The sequence below is a fragment of the Liolophura sinensis genome, chromosome 13 (assembly GCF_032854445.1).
Source record: "Liolophura sinensis isolate JHLJ2023 chromosome 13, CUHK_Ljap_v2, whole genome shotgun sequence".
Lineage (NCBI taxonomy): Eukaryota > Metazoa > Mollusca > Polyplacophora > Chitonida > Chitonidae > Liolophura > Liolophura sinensis.
Window position 1 is genome coordinate 13,089,506 of NC_088307.1, and position 13,993 is coordinate 13,103,498.

The 13,993-nt window shown below is 42.5% G+C and overlaps 1 protein-coding gene across 1 annotated transcript in view; it reads left to right on the forward strand.

Annotated features, from left to right (window-relative positions):
- The window catches only part of LOC135480881 (E3 ubiquitin-protein ligase Midline-1-like), a 47,905-nt gene extending 34,400 nt beyond the window's left edge, over window positions 1–13,505 (forward strand). The window contains exons 5-6 of the mRNA XM_064760811.1: window positions 10,168–10,298; window positions 11,818–13,505. Of these exons, the coding sequence (XP_064616881.1) occupies window positions 10,168–10,298; window positions 11,818–12,401 (715 nt within the window). The 3' untranslated portion in view covers window positions 12,402–13,505. The remainder of the gene's footprint in view (window positions 1–10,167; window positions 10,299–11,817) is intronic.
- Window positions 13,506–13,993: the final 488 nt, after the last annotated feature.

Consider the following 13,993-nt stretch of genomic DNA (forward strand, 5'->3'; position numbering starts at 1 on the left):
AAAAAAATAAGTAGTTTTGGAAAATTTCTAAGTTAGGGTAAATGCTGGTTGACATCTCTGTGTTACTTAGTTGTGGCGTTGTTACGTTTATTTTATGATTGTCATTCCGAACATGATTACTATTCTGCCTGTGTTTGAGTTTAATTTTGTGTTTAATTTGAATATTATTGTGTTTGTATTAATGTGGAAATGTACGAGTTACGAGTTTTGCTGTTTCCGTGGAAAATGCATTTGTCTCCTCAACTCCACCTACCACCAGCCCAACACACATACCTCACGCTTAGCTATTTTCTTTGACCTATACCTAGATATTTACCTATAATAGGGGAAATTAACTTTCGCTATTTATGGTCACATAACCGTGTGTTATGGCCTGTGTGTTATCTGAGTCTAATATCTAACATTTTAAACACGCTCGTCAACACGTCAGACTATAGCCTTGACAACCCCAAGCACACACAGCGATGCGTTGCACAGCTAACACACGGTCCCCGCATACGGCCTCGGACCCCCATTAATTTTCCATAAGCGACAATGTTAACGTCTAGCGCTGTAGCTCAGTCCCAAACATTCCGTAGCCAATAAGCTTTGGTGCATACCTGGCCCAGCCTTTGAGAAAGAAGCCATAAAAATCTTGACATAGGTTGACCGAAAAAATCTGGACCTTTCCATGCCAGCAGCTGGGAGGCGTGCCTAGCAACGCCAAGGGGACGTCACTCGCAGCCTCATCACTACCTCACACCTTGTGTCCTCTCGCCCAGAATTTCAAACTTTCATCAATAAAGCTCATACCTCCTCAAAGTTTAGACAGTTTCCAGCATTTTAATACCAAGCATGCACCTGTGCACCAAAAATGGACGCCTGGGAGCAAAAAAAGACTTTATACCCTAAAATTCACAGAACTACAATCGTAATACAATCGTAACCCTACCGAAAAACGGAAGTTGTAATGGGGGTCTGTGTCCATACGCATTGCCCTCTTTGGCGGACTTCCCTGGATGGCGGACTCCTTAGAGACAGACTGGCCACACTGGTGGATTGTCCTCCATAACGGGCTGGCCCTCAGTGGCGGGCAGGCCTCCGTGGCGGGCTGTCCTCCTTGGCGGCATGTGCTCGATGGCGAACTGTTATCGGTGGTCGGTTTTTCTCAGTTGTGGGCTGCCCGCAGTGGCGCACTGTCCTGTGTTGCGGAGTGGCCTCAAAAGCCACCGAAAATAGTAAATGCTGCGTGTTTACGTTCCTAAATATCTGGTAGTTTCAAAGCCATAAACTTTAGTAATCAGCATCAAACTGCTAACTCGAGCCATTCCGGAAGTGAGTATATCAACTTGGGTTTATTGTTGACAGGGAAATCAGGATGTTCACTTGAAGTCAATCGAGACTTCATACACAGCAGCTCTGACGACTTTGAACAACTGGAAGGCAAACTCTCAGGCGGCTGTAAGAATGAGGCATTCCACTTGGAGTGCCGAATGCGGTGCATGGACCAAAGCCCTAGAAATGCACATCGATGACATGAAAAGGTCACAGCGGTCTTATAAGAACTTAAAATCCTCCCAAGACGTAGAGTTTTTACAGGTAATACAGTCATGACAATGATCCTCGATTACAAATCCTTAGTTACAAGTGCTGTTTTTTGGTTTGTTTTGTTTTGTTTTTTTAATTTTCTGTTCATCTTGGAGGAGATTTTTTCCAAATACAAGAATCTTCTGTGGCCTGGTGGTTAACATGTTACTGCAGCACAATAACCCGGCGCCTCGCACCAATGCTTCCATGTGTGAGTTCAAGATCAGTTCATGCTGGCTTCTTCTTAGGTCGTATGTCAGCAACCTATGGTTGATCGTGGGTTTCCCCGGGCTCTCCCCGATTTCCTGGCACCATATTTCTGGCCGCCATCGTATACATGGAATACCATTGAGTACGGCATCAAACACCAATCAAAGAAATAAGTACATACATAAATTTGGCAAATACCGGTTAAATTTGAACATTTCAATGTAGATTGCTGATGTGCTTTTGTCATTTTCTGCCAAGGCACATTTCAAAGTTATATAAAGGTTTTTGTTTTCGAAGTAAAGGTAAGCTTAAAATAATTGTGTCTGGCTAGAACATAAAACAAGAATTAAATCTGCTTTGTGTACAGGTAAAACAAGAGTTATGCTATGGGTTGATTATGGTTCATAAATCATTCTTTGGCATCAATGAGCGAATGAAAAAAAAAAGATTCACCCGGATAAGCGTGAAATATTGCCGCAGTCGCGGTAATTGTCCATTCGTATCAACAAAAAATGAATAAAGTATATCGAAATCTTACATTTATTGTACGGATAGCGGGGCTTAGTATGGAAGCCAGATGAAGAGAGGGGGTGGGGGGGAGGGGTGAGAATGGTACTCTTCTTGTTCTGCGAGCTTTGTACAATTTCACTGAAGGCCAGATAAATACCACAGCAAATATTCAAAACCCTCACTTCCTGAAGTGTAATAAAATCTAGAAATGTAGTATTATTACATAATGGATAACAGTTGCTACCTATAGTGTAGCCATTACTTTCTGTTACACTATGGGTAGTTATTGTCCATTTTATGGCCAATATGTGACAAAGTTCATTCACTTCTACACTAATTTATTTTTGTAAATAGAATTACATTAGATGCAGGCCGGACTCAGGTAAGTAAGGTTTTGGTCGTTGATGTAGCTCACAAAATTCATAACCTGAGAAATCCTATGCTCTCTTCTCAGCTTCCGAAGTGTAATAAAATCCCACAATGTAACATTATTTCATGCTAAATTCTGCTGTGTCTTTACATACGATTTTCTGACATCTGGCAAAATACTATGGTTTCCACATATATTTCTGAAGAGGAACAAAAGAAAATTCATGTAGAGTCAAACCTGTCGTGTGTGGCCAGTGAAGGCAGGCGAAATAAGTGGCCGGATAGGGCAGGTGGCCACATAACACGGGCAATCCTGGTTTCCAGCTGAGCGCAGGTGTTTTCCATTATGGGCATCTCGATACTATGCTCAAAAACATGCATAGATCAAGTCTACCCATAGTGTTACGCCTATTACATAATGATATACATCCACAATAATGTAATAATACTACCCAGTTGGAAGCACTAACAAGAAACAAGCTTCACACACAGGCTGTAACTCTATACACAGGGTTTCACTACAAAGACAGTATTTAACACCATACACAGGGGATCTTTCCATACACATGCTTTCACTCCGTGGACCGGGCTTCCCTACACAGTATTTCACCCCCACCCACCCCCCCCTTCCACACACACACAGGTGATCTCTCCATACCCAGTGTTTCCCTCTAGAAACAGTATTTCATGCCATACATAGAGGATCACTCCATGTGAAGTTTTTCACTCCATACACAAGATTTCCCTCCAGGGACAGTATTTCACACCATACACACACGATCACTCCATACACAGGATTTCCCTCCAGGGACCGTATTTCACCCCTCACACCCTGATCACTCCATATACTCCACGCACACGATTTCACTCCAGAAACAGTGTTTCACGCCATACACAGTGGATCACTCCGTACACGGGGTTTCCCTCCTGAGACAGTATTTTACGCCACACAGATGGAATCATTCCACACCCAGGGGATCACTCCATACATTGGGTTTCAATCCGGAGACTAGGCTTCCCTGCACAGTATTTTACGCCTCACACATGTAATCTCTCTATACCCGTCATTTCCCTCCAGAGACAGTATTTCACGCCATACACAGGAGATTAGTCCATATAAAGGTTTTCACTCCATACACAGGATTTCCCTCTAGGGACGGTGTTTCACACAAAAAGATTTTATCACTCTCTGCACAAGATTTCACTCCAGGGACAGTATTTTACGCCACACACAGCGGATCACGCCATATACAGCGGATCAGACAATGCACACGGCTTTACTCCAGAGACATTTTTTCACACCATTCACAGGGGATGACTTTATACACTCGGTTTCACTCCAGAGACAGTATTTTACGCCACATAGATAGGATCATTCAACTCACACGGGATCACTCCATACACTGGGTTTCACTCCAGAGACAGTATTTCACGCCCCACACTGGAGATCACGCCACACACACGGGATCACTTCATACACATGGTTTAACTCCATACACAGGGTTTCACTCCAGAGACAGTATTTCACGCCCCACACTGGAGATCACATGGTTTAATTCCATACACTGGGTTTCACTCCAGAGGCGGTATCTCACGCCCCAGACACGAGATTACTCCATACACAGGAAATCACTCCATACACCGGGGGTCACTCTATATACAGAGATCACTCTATACACAGGGTTTCACTCAAGAGACGGTACTTCACGCCCCACACAGGAGATTACTCCATACACCGAAAATCACTCCATGCAGAGGGGATCACTCTATATACAGAGATCACTCCATACACAAGGGATCACTCTATATACAGAGATCACTCTATATACAGAGATCACTCTATACACAGGGAATCACTCTATATACAGAGATCACTCTATATACAGGAGATCACTCTATATACAGGATATCACGCCATACACAACGGATCGCTTGATATACAGAGATCACTCTATATACAGAGATCACTCCATACACAAGGGATCATTCTATATACAGAGAAAACTCTATATACAGGAGATCACTCCATACACAGGAGATCACTCTAAATACAGGGAATTACTCATTTACAGAGATCACTAATACACAGGGGATGACTTTATATACAGAGATCACTCTATATACAGAAAATCACTCCATGCACAGGGGAAGAATCTATACACAGAGATCACTCCATACACAGGGAATCACTCAAACACAGAGATCACTTTATACACAGGAGATCACTCTATATACAGGGATCACTCTATACACAGGGGTCACTCTATATACAGAGATCACTCTATACACAGGAGATCACTCTATACACAGGGAATCACTCATACACAGAGATCACCCTATACACAGGGGATCACTCCATGCATAGGGGATCACTCCATTCATAGGGGATCACTTTATATACAGAGATCACTCTATACACAGAGATCATTCTATACAAAGGGAATCACTCATACACAGAGATCACCCATACTCAGGGGATCACTCTATATACATAGATCACTCTATACACAGGAAATCATTCCATGCACAATGGATCACTCTATACACAGAGATCACTCTATACACAGGGAATCACTCATACACAGAGATCACTCATACACAGGGGATCACTCTATATATACAGAGATTACTCTATACACAGGAGATCACTTCATACATAGGAAATCACTCATTCACAGAGATCACTTATACACAGGGGATCACTCTATATACAGAGATCTCTCTATACACAGGAGATCACTTCATACACAGGGGATCACTCATGCACAGGGGATCACTCTATATACAGAGATCACTCTATACACAGGAGATCACTTAATATACATGGAATCACTCCATGCACAGGGGATGACTATATATACAGAGATCACTCTATACACGGAGATCACTCTATACACAGGGAATCACTCATACACAGAGATCACTCTATACACTGGAGATCACTCTATATACAGGGATCACTCTATACACAGGGATCACTCTATATACAGAGATCACTCTATACACAGGAGATCACTTCATACAGAGGGAATCATTCATGCACAGGGGATGACTTCATACACAGGGGGTCACTCTATATACAGAGATAACTCTATACACAGGAGATCACTCTATACACAGGGAATCGTCCATACACAAAGATCACTCTATACACAGGGGATCACTCTATGCATAGGGGATCACTCTATATACAGAGATCACTCTATACACAGAGATCACTCTATACAAAGGGAATCACTCATACACAGAGATAACTCATGCACAGGGGATAACTCTATATACATGGGTCACTCTACTCACTCTACAGGAAATCATTCCATGCACAATGGATCACTCTATACACAGAGATCACTCTATACACAGGGAATCACTCATACACAGAGATCATTCATACACAGGGGATCACTCTATATACAGAGATCTCTCTATACACAGGAGATTACTTCATACACAGGAAATCACTCATTCACAGAGATCACTCATACACGGGGGATCATTCTATATACAGAGATGTCTCTATACACAGGAGATCACTTCATACACAGGAAATCACTCATTCACAGAGATCACTCATACACAGGGAATCACTCCATACACAGGAGGTCACGATTATGCGGAGATCACTCTATACACAGGAGATCACTTCATACACATTGAATCACTCATGCACAGGGGATCACTCCATATACAGAGATCACTCTATACACAGGAGATCACTTCATACACAGGGGATCACTCTATATACAGAGATCACTCTATATACAGGGAATCACTCATACACAGAGATCACGTCACACACGGGGTTCACACAATAGATAGGGTTTTACTTTTTACACAGGGTTCCTCTCCAGAGACAGCGTTTCACGCCACACACAGGCGATCACTTCACACAGGGGATTTTACTTTATACACAGGGTTTCCCTGCAAAAGTTGTATTTCACCCAACACACAGACGATCACTCCATGCGTAGCATTTCCCTCCAGAGAGATTATTTTACACCCCCACAGAGGTGATCACTCCATACCCAGGGTTTCCCTCCTGAGACATTATTTTGCTTGGGATCAATCGACATGCAAGGTTTAAGTCCACGAACACGGTTTCTCTCCATAGGCAGTATTTCTCGTCACACACAGGGGATCACTCCTTATACAGGGTTTCATTGAATACACATGGTTTCACTCCATACTTAGGGTTTCCCTCTAGACACAGCATTTTATGCCATACACATGGGATCATTCCATACACATGTTTTAACTCCGGAGACAGGGCTTTCCTACACAGTATTTCACGTCCCACACAATTAAACTCTCCCAACCCAGGGTTTCCCTCCTGAGACAGTATTTCGCTTTGAATCACTCGATATGCAAGGTTTCAGTCCACGCTCACGGTTTCATTCCAAAGGCAGTATTTCTCGTCACACACAAGGTTTCACTTCATGCACAGGGTATCACTCCATACAGAGGGGATCAATCCATGTACAGGGGATCACTCCATGTACAGGGGATCACTCCATGTACAGGGGATCACTCCATGTACAGGGGATCACTCCATACAGAGGGGATCACTCCATGCACTTCATTTTCACTTCATTTACTAGATTTCCTCCCGAGGCTGTGTTCCACGCCACGCGCAGTGGATCACTCCACACACAGACGATCACTCCATACACAGGGTTTCCCTTAAGAGACAGTATTTTACGCCATACCCTTCTGATCACTGCACACACAGGATTTCCCTCCAGGGACAGTATTCCCCGCCACAAACAGAAGATCACTCCACACACAGGGTTTTCCTTGAGAGACAGTATTTTACGCTACACAGACTTGATCACTCCATACACAGGATTCACTCCATACACAGTGAATTACCCTCCAAAGACAGTATTTCACGGCACACAGCAGGGATCATTCCATACGCAGGGGTTCCCGATAGAGACAATATTTCACGCCACATAGATTTCATTACAGGAATTTGCTAGGGTTTCCCTCCGGACACTCTTTTTCACGCTCTACACAGAGGAACACTCTATACACAGTGCTTAACTGCAAATGTAGAATTTTACGCCACACACAGTGATCGCGCCACACAGAGGCCTTTTCTCCAAAACAGTATTGTACGCCACACACAGGTGATCACTCCATAAGCAGGGATTCCCTTCAGAGACAGTAGTTCACGCCACACATAGGGATCTCTCCATAAACAGAGGCTTTTTCTCCAAACAGTATTTTACGCCTCACACAGGTGATCACTCCATAAGCAGGGTATCACTCCAGAGACAGTAGTTCAGGCCACACATAGGAATCTCTCCATACACAGAGGCTTTTTCTCCAAAACAGTATTTTACGCCACACACAGGTGATCACTCCATAAGCAGGGTTTCCCTCCAGAGACAGTCGTTCACGCCACACACAGGAATCACTCCATACACAGAGGCTTTTTCTCCAAAACAGTATTCCACGCCTCACAGAGGTGATCACTCCATAAGCAGGGTTTCCCTCCAAAGACAGTAGTTGACGCCACACACAGGAATCACTCCATACACAGGCTTTTTCTCCAAAACAGTATTTTACGCCACACACAGGTGATCACTCCATAAGCAGGGTTTCCCTCCAATGACAGTAGTTGACGCCACACACAGGAATCACTCCATACACAGGCTTTTTCTCCAAAACGGTATTTTACGCCACACACAGGTGATCACTTCATAAGCAGGGTTTCCCTCCAGAGACAGTAGTTGACGCCACACACAGGAATCACTCCATACACAGGTGATCACTCCAAAACAATATTTTACGCCTTACACAGGTGTTCACTCCATAAGCAGGATTTCCCTCCAGAGACAGTAGTTCCCGCCACACACAGGAATCTCTCCATACACAGGCTTTTTCTCCAAAACAGTATTTTACGCCATTCACACAGGATCACTTCATGCGCAGGATTTTCTTTTAAACGCAGGGTATCCCTTTAATAACGATATTCCACACCACGAAGATTTCCGTCCAGAGACAATATTTCACGTCTTGCACAGGATTTCACGCCACACACAGGGAATCACTCTGTTCACATGGTTTCACGCCACACACAGGGGATCACTTCATTCACGTGGTTTCACACCACACACAGGGGATCACTTCATTCACGTGGTTTTACGCCACACACAGGGGATCACTTCATTCACGTGGTTTTACGCCACACACAGGGGATCACTTCATTCTCGTGGTTTTACGCCACACACAGGGAATCACCCTGTTCACATGGTTTTACGCCACACACAGGGGATCACCCTGTTCACATGGTTTTACGCCACACACAGGGGATCACTTCATTCTCGTGGTTTCAGGCCACACTTTCAGTCCAGCGACAGTACTTTACGCCCCACACAGAGGATCACTCCGCACCCAGCGTTTGTATACACACAGGTGTTAATTCCACACAGGGGTTCACTCCAGAAGCAGGAGTTCACTTCATATATAGGTGCTCGATTACTCCAGACAAAGCATTCCCTACACACAAAGGTTTACCTAAGTACATCTGGTTCACCTAAGACGTAGGGTTGCTACGGACAAAAGAGTTGACACCAACTGCCCGGAACCTCGAGGGCTTCTCTCCAAACACAGATGTTAACTTCACACATAGAACTTCACTTATTCTGGACACAGTATTTCAATACCAGATGCAGGTTGTCACTGTAGACATAGGGTTTTCATTACCAGATACAGGTTTTTATTACCAGATACAAGTTTTCACTCCCCACAAAGCGTTAACTGAAAACAAAGGGGTTTAGGGGTTTGACTCGTGATACAGAGGTTTTATTCTGGAGGAATTGTTTTCACCTCCGAAATTAATCCTCGAGGTTCCGGGCAGGGATTTCACTGCAAAGTCAATGGTTTCCCTCCAGGAGTAGAGCTTATTTCCGTGTGACATGAGTTCATTCCCATACAGGATCTTTTGTTTACTGGATGTTTTTAACTCTTTTAGGGAAGATCCTTATGTATATATTTTTTTCTTTACAGGGCTCAAAACAGTTGAACGGAAGGTAGAGTAAACACGCTTTAACCTCATCAGAAATGGCAGGGGTTTGATGCCCGCGGAAGACAATACTCCTTAGTACTAAAGGGCTAAACTGTATTGTTTTTTCTTGCCGTCTGTCTGCCCGTTTGTCTGTCTGGCCCCATTTCTTGTCATTGCAATTTTTCTGAAGCATGTTTTCATGTATTAAAAGGAAATTCATGAAATGTTCCAGAAATGGTCATTGTAATTCACACATGTGCCCTTTTGCCATTTTAAAACTGTTGGTATATAAAACTGTGTATTAATGATCACTTGTAAAGCGATCACACCTTAAATCATCATGAAATCGCTGAGCCATTTATGAGAAAATCTTGAAGGTTTGCAGGTATAGTTTTTATAACTCAAAGAGGCCATTTAAGTCCATCCGTTCTTCATTAAATCTATAATTGTTCAGCTGTTCAGCTGTTCATCTGCTATTTTATCTCCTCCTCACCCTGTAGGATTGATGGTCAGTTAACAGAAGTAAGAAGTTGTTTGAAGACATATGAAGAAATTGGACACAAATTACAGAACTTCGTTAGAAGTGACCCTGCTCTCTACGTGGATCTGATCGTAAAGCAAGGGCCTGCAAGTGCGTTGTCTTTTACGTTTCTAATATACTCACATAAGTCTAATGAGATAAATGATCATTTCGTATGTTATGCTGGCTTCACTCATGAAATAAATTAATAAATAAAATAAACACAAGACGTGTGAGCCTGTCGAATTAGTTATTACATGTATTGAAACCCCAAGGGTTAAGAATTCCGCGGGATTTTATCTATTGAACTGCTGGCTATTACAATGATTGTGGAGGGTAAAAGTGCCAATCACCAAAGATTCAACCTCGCAACACAAATACACGAATCGATTGAGAATCTGTTCAGTGTAATTGTGTTTCCTAATTTAATGATCTTATTTTAAACCAATCTGTCACAGATTAGTACGTGAAATGGACCACGTAGTTTGTCACATAAACGCATTCAGCACCATATATTTCTACGCGTTACGCCACGTTAACCTATCCATGTACTAATTTTTACTACGACGTTAATGAGCACTATAAGTGGCAGTGGTGTTGATAACCGGGATGACACTGCAGTTCCAAATATTTTTAGAGTTGGACGCCGTGAATTATGGGACCTTTCGAATTTTTGGATCGTAAAGAAAGCCACAAAATGGTCCAGTCCATTAACAAAGTTCTACAACATCAACAACTTTCAACCCAGCAAAAATAGCGAATTCAACAACTTAGTAAAAAAGGAAAGCTATCTGTCGAGTGAAACCAGGTCAAATCTATTCTCTATCACAACCGTAGCCTCTCCGTCAAAAGACCCTTCGCAAAACGGCCCGAGAAAATGGACAAAACAGCCCGAGAAAATGGACAAAAGAGCCCGAGAAAATGGACAAACCAGCCCTATACACAAACCTGATTAGTAGCTTGTGAAGTTTTTTATGAAGTTTCCGTCCAGCACAACCATTTTGAAAAAAAATTCGAAACACTAGACAGGAATTGCCATAATTTTGTTGCAAATGGGCAATCCAGGACCATCCGCAGGTTGCTGAGAGATCTCCTCATGTACGGCCGAAGATAGAGCCAGCATGCTGATTAATTGAATGATTGAGTTTTAACGTTACATTGATAATATAATACTTTTTGCCTGTAAGCCCAAGTTTATAGCAAGCCTTATTATTGAAAAAAGCTAAATATGTTCAAATTTATTCAGCTTCTTTCCAGTTTATTAAAAATTGTTTTATGTAAAACAGCTCGCTAGATTGATGATAGTTTCAAATTACACCAGGCAAGACTATGTTATACAGTACTTATTTCCACACTTATGATTTCTTTTTTGTTTGTTTGCTTCTAGATTGTTCAGATATTAGACTATGCCGTGCGCTAATGGTCCAGATGTATACATGTATATGTGACGAGGAACAAATGCGCTCATGTTAAATAAATTTGAACTATATCAGCCATATCGCGACGATTTAGGTAACAAAGGTGGGGCTGACAACTGCATGGGTATTTGACGAGTGCGGCATTGTTTCGCCACAGCATCGTAACTTTTATGTCTGTATTACCATGTATGCCTGTCATTTGTATGTTACAGAAGAGAGGCTCATCTTTACAGTGACAGATAACAAAATGCTGAAGATCACTCACAACGGCTCCATAATAGAGTGCGCGCAGCGGTCCAGGAGAGATTGGTGTCGAGCTTTGACAGACGGTCGTCTCCAGAAGGGCAGACACTACTGGGAAGTGGAGATCTCTGAGCCGTTGCCGATGTCATATAAATCTGGTTGTTCCTGTTGTGTTGGTGTTGTAATGGAGAGTTATGGTCGGAGTAAGAGTGACCCGGGCAGTGGCCACTGGTATGTTAAGATAGAGCAGAAGCATGGCTGGCTCAACTTTTTCATCATTGCCCATGATCAGTTCAGCTCAGCCTATGAAAAATACAATCGTCTGAATGGACCTCAACACTTCGGTCTGTTTCTGAACTGTGATAATCGGTCACTATCAGTGCTGGACCGTTGTAGCAACCAGGTGATGTTCACAGTCGAGAGTTTAGATCTCTGGGAACCACTTATTCCGTTTGTTCAGTTTGAAGGAGTAAAATCGGCGTCTGCTCGTCTTGTAACCGTTGACTCTGTGACTCATCCTAAACTTCTCAATGACCTGTTCATCACGATCTAGTCACTACATTCGGATCGAGTATATAATTATAAATAAATCCTCAAGACTTTGTATCAGATAAATCGATAACAATGGTTTTTGAGACTTGGTCGATTATCGAGGTTCCCTTCTTGATATACCATGTACATGGATATCTGTTAATGACGTGCACTCAGAGGTGTTCATTTCAGAGAACCAAAGCGTGTTTACATTTTCACATCACCTGACTATCAATATACTGTGACTTGTGATATCTTGTTACTGGGCTGGAAACAGATATATTGCAAATATACGCATGTTATAGTTAAGTGTATGTGTGATATAATCACTTTTTATTCTATCTTTTATTTCGTATGTTTTCTTTTATCTCTGAATCATTGAACTGTGTTTATTCGATAATTACGTGTACATTTGTAAAGGTAAATAAACACATTCCTTTTAATTACAGTTATCTAGATGGGTAGTGGGTTAACAGAAAAACACCGCTCGAAGGCCTCATTGGCCGAGTGGTTATCGTGCTTGCAACCTCTACGCCAATACTGTCGCCGTGAGTTCAAATCCTGTTTATGCTGCTTTTTTTTTCTCTTTGGTCATACTTTTGAATCAGCAACCCGAGGATTGTCATAGCTTTCACCCTAGCTCTGCCCGTTTTCTTTCAATCCGAATGCTGCCCAAAATCGTATGGGTGAAATATTCTTGAGTGCGGCGTAAAACACTAATCAAATAAATAAACATAAAGCCTTGTTAGTAAATCCAACCTGTTTATGCCGACGAAGGTGAAAGCATGTATCTGTCAAATTTCCTAACAATGTGACATAATTGCAATATGATATAAACTAAACACATAAAACTACCCGTGAGTTCATCATTTATTTATTTAATTGGTGTTTTACGCCGTACTCAAGAACATTTCACTTATACGATGGCGGCCAGCATGATGGTGGGTGGAAACCGGGCACAGCCCGGGGGAAATCCACGACCATCCGCAGGTTGCTGCCAGACCTTCCCACTTACGGCCGGAGAGTGTTCATCATTGAGCATAACTATATGTAGCCCGACATATCCCCTGTTGCATTCTGTGTGTATATATACCCTGTGTAGATGTAGATTACGAACTGATTTTTGTGGGCCTTTAGACGTTTTTATTTCTAATATAGCAAATCTGTATAAAGTTGGACGTGTGGCATTTGTCTTACTCATTCAATGGTTAGTTGGCCTTTTACTTTCACTTCTGCTGAGAAATCTCTAAATCTGCAAATGCAAAAACCTCTTAACATTTCTATTCGCAACGCGGTGCTGTTGTGAATTATTACTAAACATTTTGGAATGTCACAATTGGATCAAGGTTGACCTGGCCTCCGGGATTTCTACGGCCTATTAAATACGTCAGTGAGTGAGTGCTTGGGGTTTAACGTCGTACCCAATAATTTTTCAGTCATATGACGACGAAGGAATCATTAGAGTGCATGCAATGTGCCTCTTTGTTGCAGGACGGATTTCCACCGCTGTTTCATCTATTGCGGCTTCACTGAGACGCCTTACCGAAGGGAAATAAGCAGTCCCGCCTGAGCCATTATACTGATACGGGTCAATTTTTACTAAAGGTTCACAAA